This window comes from Chelonoidis abingdonii, chromosome 4, assembly GCF_003597395.2.
Source record: "Chelonoidis abingdonii isolate Lonesome George chromosome 4, CheloAbing_2.0, whole genome shotgun sequence".
NCBI lineage: Eukaryota > Metazoa > Chordata > Testudines > Testudinidae > Chelonoidis > Chelonoidis abingdonii.
Window position 1 is genome coordinate 15,421,605 of NC_133772.1, and position 23,520 is coordinate 15,445,124.

The 23,520-nt window shown below is 47.0% G+C and overlaps 1 protein-coding gene across 3 annotated transcripts in view; it reads right to left on the bottom strand.

Annotated features, from left to right (window-relative positions):
- Positions 1-2,514: 2,514 nt before the first annotated feature.
- The window catches only part of TMCC2 (transmembrane and coiled-coil domain family 2), a 67,648-nt gene continuing 46,642 nt past the window's right edge, over positions 2,515-23,520 (bottom strand). For 2 of the 3 annotated variants that reach the window (XM_032792490.2, XM_075064855.1), the window contains 3 exons: positions 8,508-9,445; positions 5,983-6,118; positions 2,515-3,602 (listed from right to left, as the gene is read on the bottom strand). In XM_032792490.2, coding sequence (XP_032648381.1) covers positions 3,291-3,602; positions 5,983-6,118; positions 8,508-9,445 — 1,386 coding nt within the window. In that variant the 3' untranslated portion in view covers positions 2,515-3,290. Of the gene's footprint in view, positions 3,603-5,982; positions 6,119-8,507; positions 9,446-13,896; positions 14,420-23,520 lie in introns of those variants that run through there. The other variant, XM_032792491.2, reaches the window with a different exon arrangement.

A 23,520-nucleotide genomic window follows, 5' to 3' on the forward strand; every position in this document is an offset into this window, starting at 1 on the left:
TGATCTCAAACTGTTTTTGCACATGTAAAGAGCTGCTTGAGGAGTGGCATGGTCCAGGGGGGTAGGACATTGACCTAGGATGCAGGAAACCTGGTTTTTATTACCAATTCTGCAACTAACTTACTGGGTGACTTTAAGCAAGCCACTTCCCTTCGCCTCTCCTCTCACTTGCCTGTGTCTCCTATTTAAACTGTAAGCTCTCTGGAGCAGGGACTCTCTTACTACATGTCTGCTCAGCACAATGGCACCCAGAACTTGATTTGGGGCTTCTAGGTGTTACTGAAATACAAACAAAAATACCATTGTAACTTCTTATTTACATTAATGTGAAAAAACAGTCAGGCCCCCAGAGAGGAGCTTAACCCTTTGCCCGATTAATCAGACTCCCCCCCCATCCCAGTACAGAAGTTCATGAGCTGTCAGTGCTGTGGAGAGGCAAGTAGCCCGTTCACTAGATTGTCTTTTTCAACTGTCTCTTTGCCATGAAAAACTTTAGCTTGTTGCCTAATCCAGGCAGATGCTCTGCTGAAGTCTGTGGAGCTACCCCAGTGAAAGTGGAACCAGAACCTTGATTTTTAGGCCCCAGTGCATGAAAGCATTTAAAACGTGCTTATGATTGTCCTTCTGCAGGACAGCAATTAAGAGTGTGTTTAAATCCTACACACTTCAAAGAGACTTTAGCAAGTGTTTAAAGTTGAGCACCTGCCTACATGCTGTCCTGAAGCAGGACACTTTTCTGAACCTGGGCCATAAGTTGTAGCCATTTGGAATTATCAGTGTATTAAGAAATTCTGCCCCTTGGGTCTGAGAATATCAAACCTAATGTCGATAGATAAATTAGCTCATCGTTTTCAAAAGAATCTGAGTTTCCTTGGACAACTGATAAAATCAGGAATGTTAACTCCAGCTAAATTCTTACAAAAATACAAAATAAATAGATGTATAAAAGAGAGGTTGGGGCTCATATCCCCCCAGTCTCTAAGAAGACTCAGAGTGTTGCTCGTACATTTCATCTGAGCTTTTCCAATGGAGGTCTTTGCAGTATATGGCTGATCATTCTGAAGAGCAGTCTCCACCATCCAACACCAAAGCCAAACATGGTGGGGTGTTATTGCAGGTGTGCCCCCTCCCACTGCCCAAATGTTCTCGGTCCATATCTTAACCACGAGTGCCCAACTCAAATGGACACTCGAGGTTCCTGGACCCAGTTCTAGGTGCTGGTAAGAGTGGCAGAAATGCAGGAGCCAAGCTTAGGTGACCATATTTGATAAGTGGACACCCCACATGTGTTCATCCTTCATAACTGGCATGGAAAAAGGCAAAAGGATGTTGAAGTTTTTGAACGGGCATTTGTAAATGTCTTGCAGGAAGGACTGCCATGAGGAGGGAAGCAAGCTATCAGTTAAAGAACTCCTGGGGTCTGATTCTCCATCACGTTGCACCCTGTGCCACCCTTTGCACCAAGACCACGCTACATCACAACAGGAATGTTTCACATCTACTTTGCACAGATGTGTCTGCACAATGTGGAGGGAATCAGGCCTAATGCTTCCTCCTCCCAGTCCGTCCAACCTCTAGTCATTTATTCTTTATCATGCATCCATTCTGGCAAAGGTGCAAGGATCATACACAGACGAAGATCTGGAACGGGAAATGCCAGCATGTCCTTTATGAGCCGTGCTTCTTGCATATCATTTGCCACAACCCTTGAATAACTGATCTTTGCATCATACAAATGGGATCCTTTCACTTCTGCCTGTTGGAGCAATCCTAGCTAGGACTCACTGGTCAATTAAGTTAGACCAGGAATGAATTTCCTCGCTAGATCGTTAAACTCCAAAGTCACAGCATGTCCCCAGTGTTTCACTGAGAAACCAAAAGATAGCATGGACAAGCCCATACAACCTTCTTGGTGTCAAGGCCCAAGAAACCAGGGAAGAGACAATGCAGGCAGTTTTCCTTTAACGGACAGAGGTGACGGCTGTTCACCTACTTATGACAATCCCTCCTTCCAAGCACTCAGTCCTGCATTCCATGCCACACCCACCACATCCACTGACTTCTTTAGTACACCACGAGTATCCGTGGAAGCTCTGGCTGTGTCAGGAAAGCCGGAATAAGCCTCAAAGAGACGAATGGCCAAATTCTCTGTGACTGTAAACTGGGGTGCAGCTCCACTGAAGTCACTGGAGCTACACCCAATTGCAACAGGAGAAGATGTGATTGTGTGTGTGTGTATACATACACACACGCACATAAATATGAAACCATTCAAGAAACTTTTGAGACAACATGCTCTGTCTTCTTTAGAGACACGGAGGCTGTGATAGCAGCTGCATTTTACCCCCACGCTCGATTCACAAATGGAAAAAGAATCTTGAAATAAATTAAAACATGCGCACAACACTTTGTGTAGATTGTAAATTTCGTAGGTGCAATGTTGGAAGGTCCAGGTGCTCCTGAAGAGATCACATGAAAGCCAAAGGAGAAAAAAACAAAAGCCAACACAATGTGTTTCATCTGTGCCAGAAGTGTATGAGTTTTCTGACTGGAACCAGAACTGGTATCCACTGGCCACACGCCAATGATCAGCTGTGCAAAGGAAGCCATTCTAATAATAAATAGCAACCCCAATTCTGTGTCCGGCTTGTCAGCTGTTTGGTAACGAGAATGCATGTGCATCTGGTCTGGAGAAGCTGGTGTGATGTGTACATTCTGCTTCATCAAATATGCAAGCTCTCCTGGGAGCAGAAACATTAGAATATTCACTTGAGCTCCACTTCTTTCTCTTGCTATTGATTTCTTTACTGCATCCCAGGTATGAGCTTGTCACCAGCCTTGTCTTTAAGAAAAACCTACTCCTCACTCTAGAGAAAGTTTCCCAGTGGCTGGGTTCGAAGGCAAACTCTGCTCTGGATACAAAGCTTTTAAATTACAGTCCTGGTGGTGACTGGCATGTAAAGAAAGCCTCATGCCCAGAGACTATTACGATCATGTCATTTAAAAAACAAACAAACAAACCAAGAACACGTCAGTTACAGGCTTCTTCCAAACTCTCCATTGGTCTCCCCATCCTCACCTTCCAGGGCTTCGTGGAGGAGTGAACAATCCTGGTTCAACAGGCCATGCTCCTGGCCACAATGAGGATGCTGGATGTGAATACAGATGGGTGCAGGGGGTGGGAAACCAGACTCAACTAAATGAATTAAGACATTTTATGGAAGGCTCCAGTTTCTCCCCCATCCCTTTCCTGTTTTCTCGGTAGGAAAATGGAATGCTGCCCCAGGGAATCAGCTGGGGAGCAACACATGCTCCAGGAAATAAGTGATGGAGTCCCAATGCTTCCAGAGGAAGAGGAGGAAGAGGAACAGCAGGGCGGTGCTGAGGATGCGCATGCGGGTCTTCATGAGGGGCGTGATGAAGTTGGCGATGGTGGAGACGAAGACAAGCAGCACCGCCATGAGGGCCAGAATGACGTTGATGAATTTACCCAGCAGGGCCCGAGCATTGGCGTTCTCCACCCCTTCCAGCTGCACCACCTGCTGCTGCTGCTGCTGGAGCTCCAGCTTGGTGACACGGGTGAGGCACGACTCCACCGCTTCCTGCAGAGGTAGACGTGAACCAGGGTTAGTCTGGCCACAGGGTAGGGCACCACAGTGTAGTGGCTACATTGTGCAGCAGAATGTGCTGTCTGGTGGTTAGTACCAGGACTCCTGGGTTCTGTGCCTATCTCCGTGAGAGAGGGGAGGCTGGGAAGCCAGGATGCCTGGGTTCTGTACTCAACTCAGTGAGGAAGTGTAGGTGAGAGCACAGCACTCCTTGTTTCTGTTCCTGGCTGTGACACCTTGGGACAAGATACTTAAACAATGCTGTGTGCCTCAGTACACCCACCCGGAATAGGGGAGTGTTATTCACCTACCTCAGGGAGGTTGTCAGGCTCAATTAACATTTGCAAAGTGCTTTGAGATCTGTTGATGATGGGAGATATCGCTGTGCAAAGTAGAGTTATTATTAGGATTCTGATGTGACAATCTTGTACCACTTAAAGCATCACCCTGAAGTGCCTTACAATGAAAGTGTACAATAGTCAGAAAACCCCAACTAAGAAATAACCCAGTTGCAAGACTCCATTTTGGGATCCCTGGTTGATGGGACTTTGGTGCACAGGGCAAAATATGACTCCCTCAAAACCTTCCCCACCTGCTTCCACACGAATCCGTTAATTCTGAGCATTAGACAGAGATATTAGAGCAAGTGGGAGTATATAGTATGCACAGTGCAGTAGAGAGAGCAGAGATACAGCTATGTCTACCCACACATGCCTGGTACAGACGGTGCAATGCATGTAAGGAAAGCACAGAGATCTTCCATTGCTTTGCAGATTTACATTTTGCTTAGTTTGCTCTTAATTCACGTGAAATGTATTTGCTTCCCTTCCAAGATATATGTGCTATTTTTATCAAAGGCTGAATAAAACCTGATCATCAAATATAGGTAATTCCACTGGGAAGTTCCCCTAATTGCCACATGGGGGCAGAACAGTCCCCTGCAGATTGTGCTGAACAGCTACAGTCAAATCCACTCACTGGGGGCCTCTGATAAATGGCCTGTATATTGTCACCTGAAAGGTGACAATGCAAAGGGCAATGCAATGTGACAGTCCTAACGGAGTACTTCTGATCAGTCCCTCCAATAATGGGTGCAATACAAAAACCCCGACAGGTAGATGGACTGACAGATGCATAGATTTCAATGGCCTCTCTGGTGCTGTCTGTAAGACCCAGCAGCCCTGTTTTCAGAGGTGCTCCAGTGAGAAGTGGCAGCTGAGCACCTCTGGAAACCAGACCAAAGCTGGGAGCTGGCATTTTCTCCCATAGGTTTTATCGAGAATGTTGTGTGTAAGACATGAGAGGTAACTGTCCCATTCTACTTGTCAATGGTGAGGCCTCAGCTGGAGTGCCATCTCCAGTTCTGGGTGCTACACTTGATGTGGACGAACTGGAGAGAGCCCAGAGGAGAGCAACACAAATGATCAAAGGTTTGGAAAACCTGACCTACAAGGAAAGGTTAAAAAACTTGAGCACGTTTAGTCTTCAGAAAAGAAAACTGAGCTGGGACCTGAGAAGAGTCTTCAAATTTGCTAAGGGCTGTTATAATGGGAATGGTGATCAATTGTTCTCCACGGCCACTGAAGGTGGGACAAGAGTGGGCTTATCCTGTAGCAAGGGAGGTTTAAGTTAGATATTAGGGAAAAGCTTCCTAACTCTCAGGGTAGTTAAGCTCTGGAACAGGTTTCCAAGGGAGGCTGTGGAATCCCCAGCATTGGTAGTTTTTAAGACAAGGTTGGACAAATACCTGTCAGGGATGGTCTAGATTTACTAGGTCCTGCCTCAGCACAGGGGGCTGGACTAGATGGCCTCTGGAGGTCCCTTTCAGCCCTATATTTCTGTGACTCCATGTTTCCTACAATGAGTCCCTCTGCTGCTCTGCCCAGCTGCTAAGTGAGTCACTTGGACCTTTGCACTGTTTCTAGAAACACCCTGTGTTTTCCTCATGTTCAAAGTGAATTTAGTTCACTAGGACCTGCACACGCTGCAGGCACACATTCTATGCCTGCCACTGAACAGTCATCAGTAGTCCATTACCAGTCCCCTGAGCCATGCAGCTCCCTACCAGACTAAGGGTCTCTGAGATTCATGGCTAAATTATCCCATTGCTGTCTCCTCTGGGCTCTCTGTCTCTGAAGAGCGTATCACAGCAAGTGACTGTTTTGGAGGGTGATAGCTCATTCCTTGAAAGCGGGATCCCCTTGATCGTTCAGGTATTAGCCCCACACTTCCCCCTAAGACATGTAGTGTCCCTTCTCCCATCACAGAAATCTGCCCCTCCCCACACCGCCCTGCTCCTTTCCTATCTCATCTGCAAAAGGACACCAGTTCAGCTGAGTAAGGATGGTGTTGTGGGCTCTCCGAGTTCCCATACCTGGATGTCCCTAGCCCTCTCATAGGACTGATAGGCCACCTTCTCCTCCATGCTGGCTAGCTCTTGCTTCAGGTTGGTCATTTCATTCTGGTGGAGCTCCGTCAGGTCATTCAGCTGCTCTTCCAGGCGTTCGTATCTGGCGGGGGGAGAAGGTGCATAGTGAAGGTGTGAATGCTGGCAGACGGGTTATTATATTTGACTCATCTTTCTCCTATCATGCAAGAAGAACAGTCTGTTTCCATCAAATTCACATTCCATTAACTCCAGCTCCCACCCCACCCCAGCCCAAACCTCACTGGCGCCCCAGATATCTGGCATGCAGAGGTGACTTGGATGACATGGAAATGACTTTGGGTGTCAAGCAATTGAAGCACTCCACATAGCAATGGCTCTATGGAGCCTAAAACAAATAGGACAGGTTCCAGTGCTGCCTGGAGTCCACAGATAGACACTTTGACGGATGCAGATTAGAAGCAGCAAGACGAGGCTGAGTGCATGCAGCGATCGATAATGTGGAGTTTATTTCATCTCTCTTCTGTTTTGTCTCTAGGATGCCTGGTTTGTGCTGCAGTCCCCGAGGAGCTGGCCTCGCTCTCAGAAGCAGCTATTTTGGATTCTCCAACATTCCCTTAGTCGTGGAAGGAACTCAAATGGCCCTGAAACCAGAGGTCAGTGGAGCTTCACAATCTCCCGGTTACCCAGCTCCTAAGCATCTCTCGTGCTTCCCTCTCTGAGATGAAATGTGTTGGAAGGGGACCTTGTGTTTAATGGGATGGGAGAAGCGAACCTTCCACCCCATCTTATCCACAGAAGAGGCATAGCATGGGCAAAAACAGTATGAATACAGCACAGTGCCTTAGCCCTGATCTCTAAGCGTCAGAGGGCAGATCAGCTGCCTTCATCACCCATTCAGTCCTTGGACTTTGTGTCAAGACTGCCATCCAAGTGCCCACGACAAGAATGGCTGCCACTTGAGCTGCAACCCCACCTCGCTTCATATGGGCCATCAGATGGCAATGGCTTTCTACTGGACCTGGGTCCCTAGGCTGCATTCAGACCAGCAAACTCTAGTAGATGGGAGAGGCTCTGTGACCCTTACCCCTAGTCCCCTTTGTTGGAGATGGGAGCGGGGAGGAAGGAAGGGAGGGGAGTTTCTCTGGCCACTTAGGACTATCTGGATTTGGGAACATGGTGTTTTATTTCCATCTCCTCTGACACTGGCAAAGATATTTCAGGACATTTTCCAGCTACTGAGAAGGGCTTGGAAGAAACTTCAAATAGCAGGGCTGGGGAAAGAAAGGAATCCCAGTGACATCACAAGCCCGTACATCTGTAACGTGTGACCTCTCAGCTGGAGAAGTATTTTTAAACAGGGTTTCAGCTTTTGTCCTCAGCCAAAATGATCTAAACAAAGAAAGCCCAAGCCAATGCCCCCTTTAGAAGCTGCTCCTTATTTCCTATTCCCAAGAGTTGAGAGGGCTGGCACTGCCTGTCGAGCAAGGTGATCCATTTCCTCTTGCCTCTTATAAACAGCAAATAGCCTTTTTTCTCAGGGTGATTGGCAGAGGGGAAGCATCACAGGATTCTTTTAGGGCTATTGGCTGCTGGGAGATCCTATAGCTAAACAAACAGACAGAGCCTGGCTCTTCAATGTGGAGGCTACATGGGAGCTTGCCGGGATCTATGTAACAAATGCTGGTTCCTTTCCCTAATGGGAACAGAGTCCCAGGATTCCACTTCTCATGGAAAACAGAACGCTCAGGTACTGCAGTATGTACAGAGCCTTTCACCACTAGATTTGCCCTTTTGAATGGCTCGGCTTTGTTTCATTCCCTAAACCCGTGATTCTCAGCCTTTTTTTTTTATCTGTAACCCACAAAATGGCCAATAGACCATCCCAGGATCCACCTTATTCTATAATTCTTTGTAGCTTGGTTTGTGGGTTTAAACTACAGTGCCCCCTCACTTGTAAAATATATTGGAATTTACATCCCCCTAAAAAGCCAAGTGCTCTCAGTAACACCCGATTTTTTGTTTCTTCAAAGACACTGTCAAGGTGTGTGGCATCATTGTGGTAAATCAGTTACTTTCCACACTGGGAAGCTTGAAACGTGAATCTACTTCCTTACCAACATCCTCGTCCTCTGTGCACACATATTTATTTGTTATTGTTGTTCAAGTGTGCACAGTGGTTTGTTATTGTAGGGTTGCTTCTGAGGGCCAGGCTGCATACACGGCTTTGTCACGGTAGAGTTGCTCAGGGGATGCACAGGAGCTGCGCGCATTGGTTTGTTATTGCAGAGTTGCTCACGAGCACTGTGGCAGTGGGCGTTGAAGGCATTTGCTTTAACTGAACAGCTCTGCACAACAAATTGCGAAGAACTACATATAAAATAGCAATGCTGTGAAGGGCCAATGGAGATGCAGGCCCACCGGTGTAAGCCCCGTAGGAACAGCCTTGCAGAGACAGGAAGGTGGCACTCATGCACGCGTTCACACACAGCTGCGCTGGGGATTGACCCTACCTGTACCGCTCCTCTTGCAAGCACTGCGTCATGTAGGTATAGTCCCTCTGCAGCTGCGCCTTGAGATCCTCCATCGAGTCCTCCAGGTGCGATTGACTGTCTTTAATCTCCCGGAGCTCCTCCAGGATGGTGTCAAAGTTATTGTGGTGACTGTCCAGGGTATTGGACTTGGGGCTCCCCAAGCCACCGGGCCCTGCCCCTGAGTTGCTGCCCGCCGCCGATCCCGAGGTGGCACTGGAGCACTCGTCGTCGCTGCCGTACTTGGGGCTGGACACCAGGGTGGCGCTGCCACTCAGAGTCCTCGAGGCCTCCTCGGGGTGCCCGTCATCCAGAGTGTCCTTAAGGTGGGCGATGTTGTCGGCACTGCCAAACTTGTTCCGGATCAGGCTGGCAAACTCCCGGGGCTTGGAGACCACAGCAGTGTGGGTGGCCTGGGACAAACCTGACAGGCTTCCCTTGACGCCTTCCACTACCCCGCCTCCAAAGCCGCTGATGCTAGACCGGACATTGGCCCCCACATCCTTGAGGCCCTGGTGCATATCCCGGAAGACATCCTTGGGCTGTCGGGAGAGCCCGTTCTGTTCAATCTCCTTTAGCTTCTTGTGGTAGTGCTCGAGCTTCTTATGGAGCTGGGCGATGGTCTGGGCCGACTTCTGGTTCTTCTTCTCAAAGACTTGCTTGATGCGGGAGGCCTGCTGCTTGTCAGCGTTGTTGGCCAGCTTCAGGTACTCGGCTACGTTGTCGTCCCGAGCTTCCTGCTCAATCTTGATCTGCTCAGTGATCTTGAGGATTTTCTGGTGCAGGTGGTCGATGGCAGCTTTTGTCCTGTGCGGGTCTGGGGTGCCATCTGGGACATCCAAGCAGATGTTGCTGATGTCAGCGTCGCCATGGCTGGCACTGGAAGGCAGGCTAAGCGTGCTCACGTCCCCTTTGTCCAGCTGGGAGCAAAGAGAAAGGAGAAGAAGTCTGAATAGAGGGATCTAAAAACAATACCCCTGGGGGAGTGAGGGGAGCCTCCAGTTCCATAGCAATGAACAAACAGAGACAGAGAAAGACGAGAGAGAGGGAGAAGCAGCTTGGTTCCTGGTAGATGTTTCCCACCAGTAAAACCATTACTGGCACCATTTGTAGAAGACAGTAAAAAGATGCTGCAACAAATGGTTCAACTGGGTACCCTTACAGCAGATAGGCTATTCTTTGACTACGCTTTTGCTCTAAGGTCACCTGCACAGGGCAGCTTGCCGCTGACATTTCACCCTCGTTCAATGCAAGGATAGCATGCTAGATGCTCCGGTGTTTTACTAGATTTGTAAATCCAAACCATCTGGGGAAAATATCATTGAAAAAAGTTATATGTTTGGAAGCATTTCAGGTTCTAACATCTCGTAGTCAGGATCTGTCTCCTTTCATCACTGAAGAGTTACTGCTTTGAGAGTTCTAACAAGGTTTAGCACAATTTCCTCCTAAGCTGCAAAGGTGGGGAAATAACATTTTCTCCACTTTCCTGAGGAGGAAATGGATGCTCCGAGTGGGGCAGTGGTTTGGCCTGAAGCTATTCAGTGAGTCAGTTTTCCCGCTCTAGCACCTGGCATTGGCCACTGTCAGACAGTGACACCTTCTCCTTCTGTAATAGGATTAGGGTGACCAGATAACAAGTGTGAAAAATCGAGACAGTGGTGGGGGGTAATAGGAGCCTATATAAGAAAAAGCCCCAAATATTGGGACTGTCCCTATAAAATCGGGACATCTGGTCACCCTAAATAGGATTCCAGATCCTTTCACAAACATTCTCAACCCCTCACATCCAGCCAGGAGGGAAAGGAGCGCTTTAACTTACATTTCACAGACAGACAGTCTGAGGCAGAGCGAGGGGAAGTGACTAGCCACAGGCCACATAAAGTTATGGGTATAGCCAGGAATAGAAACCAGGCTTGTCCCCAGTTTGAAATGTTTAAAGCACGCTGCCTTCCCATTTGAAAACCACACATCTTCCAGTAGCTGAGTTTTCTATGCAAATTGTTATGCAAATCTAAGTGACGCATAAATGGCTTGCGGCTTCTAATGAAGAGTTGGCGAACAGTTAAATATTGTTGGCAGACACAGCCTGATTTCTAATTTCCATCACATTGTCACCGAATGACCCTTTAATACAGTATAATTTTGATAGCTCGTTACTTTGAAATACATTATCACCAGCATCTTGCACAGGAGGAGTGGCACGTTCTCTAGAGACTGCAGGTAAAGGTTTAATAACAGTGACATGTCCTAGGTGCAAACAAGACAAGCACAGATTTCATTACTAGGAAGGGATTTGCCTCTGTTTACTGTTGATTCTCCTCTCCTCCATGGGTTGCTGTTATATTAACCATATGGACCCCTCTGTTAATGAATTCAGTGGAAGCAGAAACCGGCCTTAAGACAAAAAGCTCCTGGACCCAATGACCCTGTCTTCCTATATATCTGTGATGTCTCATAAGCACCTACGGTGCTATAAAAATAATAGCGAGTTTGATCTTGCATGGAACACCCATCGACTTCAATGGAAGTTCAGCACACAGAGGGCCCAGAAGATCGGACCTAGGAGGCGATCTGCACTGTTCCATTGGATGCTTTACTACCCAGGCTGCAGTGCTCCATCCACACAGTGACCAGCCAGTCCTTCTGTCGGGTCCATGCATGGCTCCTTGCAGCTAGCGCTACTAAGTAAAGGTAGCTCGGGCTTGTGGTGGGATGCGCAGCATGTGGATACTTCTAGGGAACTTGAAGGGTGCTTTTGGAGACCAAAGGACGGAGAACATTAAGGGTTTGTCCATGCTAGGGATAGTTGTAGCAGTGTAGTAGCTACACAGGTGCAAACTCCCAGCACAAATGCATTGTGTCAAATTTGTGGCTTGCACTAGTGCAAATTTCCCTGTTTAACCCTGGTCCAGCACATCTACACTGGGGCTTTGCACCAGTACTGACAGGCCCTATGCTGAGCATTGAGATGATCTTTGACTATACACCTCTATCCTGATATAACGCTGTCCTTGGGAGCCAAAAAAATCTTACCATGTTATAGATGAAACCGTGTTATATCAAACTTGCTTTGATCCACTGGAGCGTGCAGCCCCACCCCCCGAAGCGCTGCTTTACTGCGTTATATCCGAATTCATGTTATATCGGGTCGCATTATATCGGGGTAGAGGTGTACATAGAAATAAAGCATTTTCTCTAAAATCAGACATGTTCCTTCTTCAGTCCTTGCCCACATCCATGGCCAAGAAAGAGATTACAAATGTGTGGAGGGAGGGGAGAATGGCAATTCCCCTTTTGGGGTGTTATAAAGGCCCTGATTTCTAAAGATACACCTCTACCCCAATATAACACAACCCAATATAACATGAATTCAGATACAACACGGTAAAGCAGCATTCCAGGGGGGCGGGGCTGCACACTCCGGCGGATCAAAGCAAGTTTGATATAGTGCGGTTTCACCTATAACACGGTAAGATCTTTTAGCTCCTGAGGGCAGCGTTATATCAGGGTAGAGGTGTATTGTTAAGACCTGCAAAGACCTTTGAAGATGCAGAGAAAGCCTGTGTCCCCTGCTGGTATGTTTTTCAAAGCCCTGGTCCTTGGCCAATAATAACATCATGCCATAATTGTTATATACGGTAACAGACTAGGAGCAAGAATGTCATTGAATTACAAACTGTTTGCCACAAGATTGAAATCCACTTGCTGCAATATACTCCAGAGGGAGTTTTACTGGTTTTTTAAAATTTCTATGTGCAATCCTAGCCCCGTGAAGTCAGTGGGAGTTTTGCCACCTACTTCCATGGGGCCAGGATAGCATCACAGAACCGGAAGGGACCTCGAGAGGTCATCTAGTCCAGTCCCTTGCACTCAAACAAGGACTAAGTATTATCTAGACCATCCCTGACAGGTGTCTGTCTAACCTACTCTTAAAAATCCCCGATGATGGGAATTCTACCACCTCCCTAGGCAATTTATTCCAGTGTTTAACCACCCTGACAGTTAGGAACTTTTTCCTAATGTCTAACTTAAACCTCCCTTGCTGCAATTTAAGCCCATTGCTTCTTGTCCTGTCCTCAGATATTAAGAAGAACTATTTTTCTCCCTCCTCTTAGTAACAACCTTTTGTGTACTTGAAAACTGTTATCATGTCCTCTCTGTCTTCTCTTCTCCAGACTAAACAAACCCAGTTTTTTCATTCTTCCCTCATAGCTCATGTTTTCTAGACCTTTCATCATTTTTGTTGCTCTTCTCTGGACTTTCTACAATTTGTCCACATCTTTCTTGAAATATGGCACCTAGAACTGGACACAATACTCCAGCTGAGGCCTAATTAGCAAAGAGTAGAGTGGAAGAATTACTTCTCATTTCTTGCTTACAATACTCCTGCTAATACATCCCAGAATGTTTGCTTTTTTTTGCAACAGCATTACACTGTTGACTCATATTTAGCTTGTGATACACTATGGCCCCCAGATCTCTTTCTTCAGTACTTTTTCCTAGGCAGTCATTTCCCATTTTGTAGGTGTGCAACTGATTGTTCCTTCCTAAGTGGCTACTTTGCATTTGTCCTTATTTAATTTCATCCTATATACTTCAGACCATTTCTCCAGTTTGTCCAGACCATTTTGAATTTTAAGCCAATCCTCCAAAGCACTTACAACCTTTTCCCTCTTGGTATCATCCGCAAACTTTGTAAGTGTACTCTCTATGCCATTCTCTAAATCATTGCTGAAGATATTGAACAGAACCGATCCCTGCGGGAACCCACCTGTTATGCCCTTCCATCATAACTGTGAACCACTGATAACTACTCTCTGGAAACGATTTCCCAACCAGTTATGCACTCATCTTACAGTAGGATTTCACGCTTTGCCTTCCTTTTTCACAACGAGACTTCCTGATGCCCCGTAAGCTGACCAGCTGTGTATCCCCTTTATTATTTGTATTATGCTCACACTGGGAGACCCTCAACCAAGGTCGGGGCCACATTGTGCTAGATGCTGCACAGACACGAAGCAAGAAGCAACCCTGCCCCAAAAAGCTAACAAAGGAAGGACTGTTACCCAGTTTCTCAGATCGAAATTAAGTGACTAGTACAAGGTCCCATACAGAGTCTGTGGCAGAGCCAGGGATTTAAACCAGGTCTCCAGTCTGGTGCCTTAACCATATACCCATTCTTCGTCTGTCATTCACTTCTCTCCCTACAAACAGAATAAGAAACCTCCTTCTGGGCACGGCCTTTAGAGGAGCTCAGAATGCCAGGTACTTGGCACATCTCAGGATCACACCCAGCAACCCCTCAGCCTTTTACTGCTGGCAGTGCCAACGGTTTCTCATTCAATCCACCCAGATCAGCATTTAAGGATACCTTCCATTTTTCATCTGGATCCACCAACTTCTTCCGTCTCATGGTAGTTCAATCCTCATGGCTGAGCAGAGTGGAGAATCCAGCTAAGCAAGAGCAGCAAGGGAATACAGTCTGGGGTTTGTAAATGACACCAGGGACCCATCCAGAGCATTTATCGCTCTGTTTCAGATGCCTTACTGTACCCTGGGGCAGGGGGCAGAAAGCCACGGGAACAAAACTCATCCCATATGCAACCCTGGAGAGAGCTGCAAACTTGCTTCATTGTTATTAGATCAGCACATTTAAAAAAAAACCTCGTAGACTTTACAAACTGCGGCTGCCAGGCTATTCTTAGCCATTTGGTTGCTCCTGTCCTTTTCCAGGCCCAGAGCCCAGGGAAGGCTTCACCCTCGTCTCTTATCGGCTGGCAGGAATTGGAAGCTGCAGGAAATGGATTTTTTTTCCAGCTGTATATTGCTATACACAGTAAAGGATAAAAGCAATTTTAAAAAAGAAATAAAGCAACCCAAGATAGCAGCTCCAACGAAAGCTGAAAGAGGAAACTGGGCTCAAGCAATTAACTGGAGAAGTTGCTCAACTTTGTTTCCATGAAATGCGTAATTATGACCAAAGCTGGATCATTTAACTCCTCTTTTTGTGAAGTACACAGCCCACACTGAGACGGTGGGGGGGGGGGGGAAGCAGGCACTGGAAAATACTCCAGTTCACCAGCATGACAAACCTATATCAATAGGAGATGGCCCTGAAAATCTATTGGCTTGCAGTGGTTCCGGACATGGATCTTCTGTAGGGGGTGGGGAGTCATTTAACAGGAAGGCTGGCTGATTCCCAAACTTCTGGGCCAGATTAATTCAATGGAGTGATGCTAATTTACACCAACTGATGTTCTGGCCCTTAGTTGACCACGAGGCTGGGAGAAAGTAAGAGGCTAGAACAACAGCAAATGCATGGAAAATAACCTAGGGCCCAGGTTTTGAAAGGTATTAAGCATTGCTTCGCTAAGCATTGAAACGCCTAACTGATTTAGGAGCCTAAATCTCATTTTCAAAAGTGATTCAGGCACTTAGGAGACAAAATCCCTTGACTGTCAATGGGATTTTGGCTCAGAAATCCCTTTTGGGAATGAGATTTATGCTCTGAAATGAGTTAGGCATTGCACCGTGGAGCACACCACCACCTAAATAATTTTAAACATCTGGGCCTGGGTCCCTAAACAGTGCGACCTAGTGGCCAATACCCAGGAGACCTAGGCCAATATGTTCAAATGTGAGCGGCCAAAATTAGGCCTCTATATCCATATCTCAGTACCCAACACACTCGCCTCTGTGGAAGCTGTTTGGGTCACTTCTTTAAATGCACTGACTTTTGGACAACAGTGGCTAACAACTGGTGCTAGCCTGCAGGTCTCTACAGCGGGTTGCACCTATTGAAATAATCAGGATTTATTCTTAATCACAAGTAAGGTTGAGCCTTGACCAGCCCAATCAGTACAAACCCCCTGTATGTCCTGATCTTCACTTAGGGGTGCAGTTATACTGCATCGGGGTTATTCACAATTTCAGACAAGGCCAGCCAATCTCCGTGGCATTACCCAGAATAAAAGCCCCGGGTTATTGAGAATTCTCTAATCTCTACCTACACATATGTTCTCCCACCCCCCATATATATATATATATATGTGTGTGCGAGAGAGACAGCATGCTTGAGCAATCCATGCTAGCAGAGACCTAGCACTGCACTCAGATGCTTCTGAAGACATGCCGAGAACTGCCAGACAATGCTCCACCAAACACCTTCTGATGGGGAAATCAAATTGCTCATGGAGCCACGGAAGCTACACTGCACTTAATGCAAAGCAGCATGGTTAATGCTCGCTTTTTAGACAGATGACCCTGGACTCAAGCACCACATCAAAGAGGCAGCAGCACTGACGAAAGGGAGATTAAAGGAGTACCACACCCTGCCTGGCATGTATTATTCAAACTTCCTGTCTCTTTCAGAAAGAGAAGGGCACGTCCGACTGGAGAAGTTCCATCAGAGGTCATGGCTCCAAAGTCATTGGGTTTCTATGTTAATTGTTTAATAAGAAATCCCATTTCACGCTGCTTCGTTAAATTAGCTGGGGCACGGATGTCATTAACTGAGGTTAAAAGGTTGATGTGGAAACGAGGCAGAGCCAGACAGTGCAAAGTCACTTTAAAGCAGCACTAAAGGAAATAATCCTGCCTGGGGAAGGGGGAACGAAGCAAAGAAAACACTGCTTCTCTGCACCAGGCAGCAGGACGCCAGCGTCTCTCTGTCTGACTCTGCCCCGATGGTGTAAACAGCCCGGCGGATTACATACTTAAAACCGGGAGGCTGGCATTGTTGAAATACTGAATGCAGGCAGCTGGCCACCTTCAGACCAAATTTATCCCTGACAGCCATGGCTGCTCTACCTGACAAATGGGTATCTGCCTCTTATCTCTCTGCACCGCTCCCATTAGTGCTAATGGGTACTCTCTCTCGTGTGTGAATTCTATTACAATGAAGCCCCTTGTCCCGACTTTGTTCTCTCCTACACAGATATAAACACCCAAATTGTGAGCTCACTGGGGCAGGGATGTTCTTCTTCCTTACTTCTCTTCGCAATGAAGCCTCGAGCCTTGAAATAATAACCAATTGTCCATGTAGAGGAGAGGACGCTGCATTAGTTTTAACACACTGAGAATCTGGCCTTGTAAGTCACTGTTCGGTTGTAGGGCTTGTAAGGCTTCATTTATACCAGCTGGATAGCTACTCATTGCGCCATTGTGGGGAAGTAGGGTTTGACGATCACCCTAATCCATGACTCCGGTGAGATCCAGGCAGGGTGTTGGAGGACATGCAAGAAGCAAAAATCTCCACTGATGTCTGGTGGCTTCTCCAACTAAACAGTTCCCTTTACACACCATTAAGCAGGCTCAGTTTCCAGACTGTATGCCTGGTTTGTTTATCTTCTGACTGAATAGACGGTGGAGCTATTTCAGGTGCAGACTTCCAACAGAATTGAAGTACACTTTTAAAAGATCACAGTGGCAGGAAGCAGCAGCGACTGAGACAGCTAGCAATTGTCTAAGGATGTTATGAGTTAATTCTTCTGCAACAACAAGAAGAAAAAGGCCCTAAGATGATAAACCTGACAAGGGTGCTCATGAATGAGAACACTTCATTTTCCAGAGAACAAAAGCAACATCTATGCTTTTTTTGTCCATGTGCCACTCTCCACAAGGAAAACCTGCCTAGAAACTAGGAAACAGCTTGGGTTTCCAGTGAGGGGTCAAATTCTGCTCTCAATGCCTCTGAAGTCAGTGGAGTTATTCTGGGGTTACACTAGCATCATTCATGGCAGAATCCAGCCCAGGGCGTTTGCCCTGAATTGCTCTGTGGGGAGAAGGGGATGTCTGCACTCGACAGACAGTTCCGTGCCACAAAGCTGCAATGTCCCGAAATTCATGCAGATCTCTGGGTAGCCGGAGAAGTCAGGAACCTCTGCAGAAGCTGGGAGTCCCCATCCTGAGCCCTGGGACCCATGCTGCCATGATAGCAGCTGCAATCACCCACTTCAGAGGGGGGTTTGCAGCTACATACATGAGCATGGTGGAGGGAAGAGCTGCTCCCTAGCTCTTACTTCAGACCACATCCCCTCCTACCAGCTGGAGAGGCACTGCTGCTGGTGCTCTCCCTCTTCCACATGCTGTGCATGGTGGAGGATAACATGAAGCCTTAGTCTTTAATCTCCAAGCAGTTTCTCCCCTCCATGGGGCTACAGCTCAGGAGCGTGGAGTGGGGGGATTCCCTAGACCTGTTAGCCCACACCCCAGTGCAGGAAGGCTTTGCACTTCTTTGCTTAGCACAAAAAGCGGCTTCCTCGGCGTGACCTGAGACTGACACCGGAGCAGCACAGACTGCCTGGGTGCTGAGCCTGCAAGCCCCTGAGCGAGAGCTTGTGCTGGAGCCGTGAGGACAGCCCTGAAAGGCTGCTAACATAATGAGACAGGACAAGCAGGCTGGCCGCTAATGGCAGAATTGAGGGGAAATGTCTGAGAAAACCAGACTCCTGGATGACTGTGTAAACAGCATGGGGGGAAGCAGCAAACTAGCTCATCTTCGTAAGCTGGAAAGGGGACGCAGCCACCATTCAGGGAGGTTTACAAGGACACTGAGGCCGGACACCACTTTTATTGACTGTTTGGTGAAGAAAGCTTGACCAGACGTAGAACACCACCCTGGGGCTCAAAAGATGCGGGTTCCACTCCTTAGGATCCCACAGATGACATGTGTCATGTTGGGCTAGTCACACAATCCCTCCGTGCCTCAGTTCCCTATGTGTGCAATGGAGACAACAGCACTGCTCTACCTCTCAGGCATGTTTGGAAGATACATACATTAAAGATCGTGAGGTGATCAGATACTACAGCGCTGAGGGTGAGCCATAGGTGCTGGAACTAGAGGTTCTGCTGCATCCCCTGGCTTGAAGTGGTTTCCACGATATCCAGGGTTTACAGTTTGGGTCAATGACTTTCAGCACCCCCAATGTACATATTGTTTCACCACTGCTGGGGCTAGCTAAGTCCCTAAGATAGAAGGTGTTGGGACAACTGTCAGATAAGTAAATCTGAGATCCAGGCTGACCTTAAACCTTAATTTTCCTGACAGCTTCTAACAACCCACGCTTCGCACACGTGCGCAGGCAGGAACTATCATACACACAAGCACCCATGAGAATCTAACCCTACATCATGCTTGGCAGGACTGTAATCTATAGAACATTAACACCTCATTTCTGGCTTCCAAGTTCTTTGCAAGAACCTGAGTCCCAGTGACAGGTCATGTATTCTGGAAGACAATTACTGTTCTCATCTGGAAAGCAGCTTTGCAGATGCCAGGGGTGGGTGGGTGTGTGAGAGGAAAAGACAACTGGCACATGTGATATAATCAGACTAAATGGAATAACAATAATAATCAAAAAAAACGAGCAGTAGTACAAGACTTTCAGGGCAAAGCTGTTTTAAAATCATAACTATCAACCACATCTGGGGAGTTGTTTTGTTTTTCATTTTCAGCCTATGACAAATATGATCATTTTAGGTCTAATCTTCAGTAAGGGCTTAATCCAAAGCCCATCAAAGCCAATGGGAGCTGTAGGGGCTCAGCGTCTCTGAAAAACCAGGCCATTTCCATTTAGATGACCAGCTTTAGGCAGCCAGGTTTGGGCTCTTTGGCTGGCCCCCGACAGCTGAGCATCTCCCTTTCTTTGCCTTGTGCTCTCTTTGTTTGGTTCTGTTCCATTCTCTATAGTTTCTTATAGTTCATCACCTTCCACAGCAACCCAGAGGGAAAACCAACCTGGTTATTATTTTCTAAGCAAAAGGCCAGTATAGCTTTCAGCACCATTAACAGGCAATGCCATTTAAATCCCACCAAACCTAAATGACTGCCCAGTGGATTTAACAGAGGGATTACTGAAAGCCGCACTTTCCATACACGAGGAAAGCCTTTCACAAGTCAAAGCAAAATTAAACTTCCATTTGTCTCCCATCATTTCTTTTCCAAGGGAGGCTAAGGAGGAAGTGGGGGTTTAGTGTGCATCTGGTGAGTATGTGGGATGCAGGAGGAAAAATCAGCAAAGAGTCCTGTGGCACCTAATAGACTAACAGATGTATTGGAGCATGAGCTTTCGTGGGTGAATACTCACTTCGTCAGATGCATCTGACGAAGTGGGTAGTCACTGACAAAAGCTCATGCTCCAATACTGTTAGTCTATAAGGTGCCACAGGACTCTTTGCTGCTTTTACAGATCCAGACTAACCTGGCTACCCCTCTGATACAGGAGGAAAAATGAATCTTATAAACACAGTTTGAACCAGGAGAACAGAGTTTGGCACAAAGCTCCATCTAATAAGCTGAGCAAACATTACCTTAAAGGCCACAGCAGGAGCACAGTTATGCAAGGTTGATTTACTATCACTGTTATGATGTCACTGCCGTTTGGACACAGGAAAGCTAGGAGGACAGAGCTTGGGTGGACAGCTGCTTTTGGGTCCTTAGTGAGCTCTCTTGAGAGCTGAAAACTTCTCGAATTCCAGGATTCTGTGCTGCCCTGCGGCCACTCTGGTACAACGGTTTGGGTCCTACTCTGCACTGAGCATGCATTGAGTAGTCTATAAAATGATTAACCAATGTTGTAATAAACGGTCAATCAACTGAAAGAGCTCCACAGGTTCTGTAGTGATGGACACCTGTGCAAAATGGCTTGTAAAGTGTCACCATTCTGATCCAGTCACACAGCAGTGCTTTGTGTCCCTTGAGGGACCAAGTGGTTTCGATGATATAATGTGAATGCACCACAGGGTCCTACTGTGTATAGTGAGGAACCTTTGAGGCTCTTTGCCCTCGATGGAACAACCCCAAAGACCACAAGAATTACTGTTGCTGGCGCCTGCTCTTCCTGTAATCAATGCTACATTACTCTTCCATAGCACCGCTCACTTGAGGATCTCAAAGCACTTCACAGACATTAATGATCCTTGCAACAGCCTTGTGAGTTAGGTCATTATAATTAGCCCTGTATCACAGATGGGTGCACTGAGGCAAAGGGGTTCACCTCGCAAAGGAGTTGAACAGAGAATAGAACCCAGGAGTCCTGACCTGAAGTTTCTACTGCTCTAACCGCTTATGCCACATTCACCTCGCAGAGCAGAGAACAGAACCCACTCCTGACTCCCAGTTCTTCACTGCTGTAAAACACTCTCCCTCCATGGCCAGGAACAGAGCCCAAAATGCCCAGACCCCCACCTCTACTCCCTGAGCAGTCTATCATTGCTAATGCCGCAGCACTGCCTAGCATACCAGAGCAGACTATGGAGAAAAGTTAACAAATTAGATAGTAATAGATTCCTCCTCCAATTCACCAGCTTGAGAATATTTCTTTTATTTAATTGGGGAGCTGAAATCAGAGCTTTCCACACAGTCACAGATGCCCTGAAATCAAACATGCCAGCCGATTTTATTTATTCATAAAAGCCTTTCTCAGTTCTGCAACAAGCATTAGAAATGTAACTACTGACTGCCCCTGCAAATCCATGTCCATTTTATAATGATCTTTCCCCCAACATTACTGTAAGATCAACAATTGCCAAGACCTACCTCCATCTCACGAAGGATACAGGAACCCAAAGGTTAGTCCACATGGGTTTTTCTGCTGCTTCACCTTAGACAAACTGAACTGGAATGTGATGTGCCAGTGCAAACCTGATACATCGTGCCGCCTGCTCTCCCTGCCATGCTGAGAAATGCTGGCTAGGGGAACATGCCCATCCAATTACCTGTGAAGTTTAGAAGAGGGGGAAGGAACTAGGGGTATGTCTAAACTATAGCCGCTACAGCAGCACAGCTCCTACACTGCCGTGCTATAGTGTAGGTGCTTCCCGCGTTGATGGAAGGCATTTTTCCGTGGCTGCAACTAATCCATCTCTTCGAGAGGCAGTAGCTAGGTCAACAGATTGCTTCTGTCAACCTCGCCGTGTCTACGGAGGGGGTTAGGTCAACCTAACTTAATCGCCCAGGATGCAAAATTTTTCACAGCCCTGAGCAATTTAGCTAGGTCAGACTAATTAGACTGATTCCAGTTAGAATTAAACAACTAGGGCTCTGTTCCACAATTCCAGTGCACTCAGAGCTCCCACTGAATTCCGTGGAAGTTTTGAACGTGTAGGATGTGACGAAGAGGAAATCTTCTTGATGTATTCTTTGAATACTGAGTGATGAGTATTGACCTGGGAAGGTTGCAGGGGTTTTGCTGGAACTGTCTGCACTGGGGAAGGGAGGATACCAGAGCATGTAACATGAGAGCCCAGGAGGGGGATTGGAGACCAGGTAACACCTCTGCCCAGGAAACTGGACAAAGGACACAAAGGCTGGGGGAGGAGCCAGGGGCAAGCTGAGTGAGATGGCTGGAGGGAGTTTCAGTTTGGAGCTGGCTGGGAAATGGAGAGGGGCGCCCCAACGGGGCTTGGGCTTCCCATTGGGGCTGTGGCCTCCCTGAGGCCCCTAGATGGACCTAACTAAAGGGGGTCCTGTTGTTTGTACTGGCAAGACCTGATTTGGACTGTATTCCTGTCATCTAAATAAACCTTCTGTTTTAGTGGCTGGCTGAGAGTCATGGTGAATCGCAAGAAACCAGAGGTGCAGGGCTTGTCTCCCCCCACACTCCGTGACATAGGGACTGCAGGATTGGAGCCAGGCTGTTTTGCCCGACTAAAGACTGCTGAATCAGTACATCTATTCTATCAATGCTGTTTAAAATCCCAATCATTGTATTAGCTAAACACTTAGAGAGACATAGTATCTAACTAACTACCTGTGTAGCTAGGTGCTTGTACTGCACCTATCACAGTACTGCCTGAGCACTTAACATGGCATGTGTTACTATTACGTGCCTATGGTCTCGAACAGGTACGTCCTCAAGGTGGCTAGCTCATTTGTCTCATTTGCCATGTCTATCTTCTATTTTTGGCGCTTGAGCTTGTATTGAGCTAGCGCAACTACATCTCCTTGAGCTGGCAGCCGGCAATGTAAACATACCCTCACTCTGACATTGATGTGACTCCACTGAATTTCATGGGACTTACAGCAGACATGAGATCCAAAGCTGCTCCAGTGCCATCTCACTCTTCCGATATCTGATTTCATTTCTTTTTTAAATTGTAAATGAGGACAAGATGGAGACAAATAAGGGATGAAACGAGGGAGAAAACGCCTCTACCAATCTAGGAAGAGGAATGTGTTTGTTTCTATAAATTGCCATATTCTCCTGTGACAGGCATAGCTCATGGGCACCTGAGCCAGCCTCTGCAATCGCTGTGTTTGTGCTTTGCTGAGTGAACATTTTGGCATTTCTTCAGCAAGCGAGCCCCAGTTCTTTCCCAATGCACGGAGCAACAAAGCTATTAACTAATCCTGACACAAGTGGCTGGGTAGAGGTATTTTTCTGATAAGTCATTTTGTTGTTGTTGGGTTCGTTTTTCTCAGGCTGGATTTTTTTTTTTAGATAAGGGAAAGTGTGATGCTTCAGTGTTCCCTGCTTAGTGAATCACCTTATCTATGCACAGTAGCTTGCGAGCTTGACGAGAGGTAGCGAAAGTGTCTCCTCCAGCAGGGATTCACACGCCCCACTCCAAATGTAGATGTGTCCTGAAGGAGACCAGCTTCACTGTAGTTAGAGATGGGGCCCAAAGTAAACACCATGTCACCATGTAAATGTCTCTAATGATTATGGGTGCCTCCATTTTTGGGTGATCAATTTGAGACACCGGAACTTCAGAGGACGGGTGCTCAGAACGGTCTGAAAATTCGGCCCTTTTAAGGTGTCTCAGGTTGGTGCACTGACAATCACAAGCCATTTTTGAAAATCTAGGCTTAGGTTTGAACGTCCCAAACTTTAAGGGAGTTTGGAACCTAAACCCAGCTCTTTATAGTGATGCAAACGAAACCACTAGAGCCAAACGCGCCCAAGCTTTGGGTTGTCCAAAAATCCAGGTCAACAGAGTAAAATATATCAGAAGTATTTAAACACTTTTATCATGCAAGCTACAAAGGCAAAGG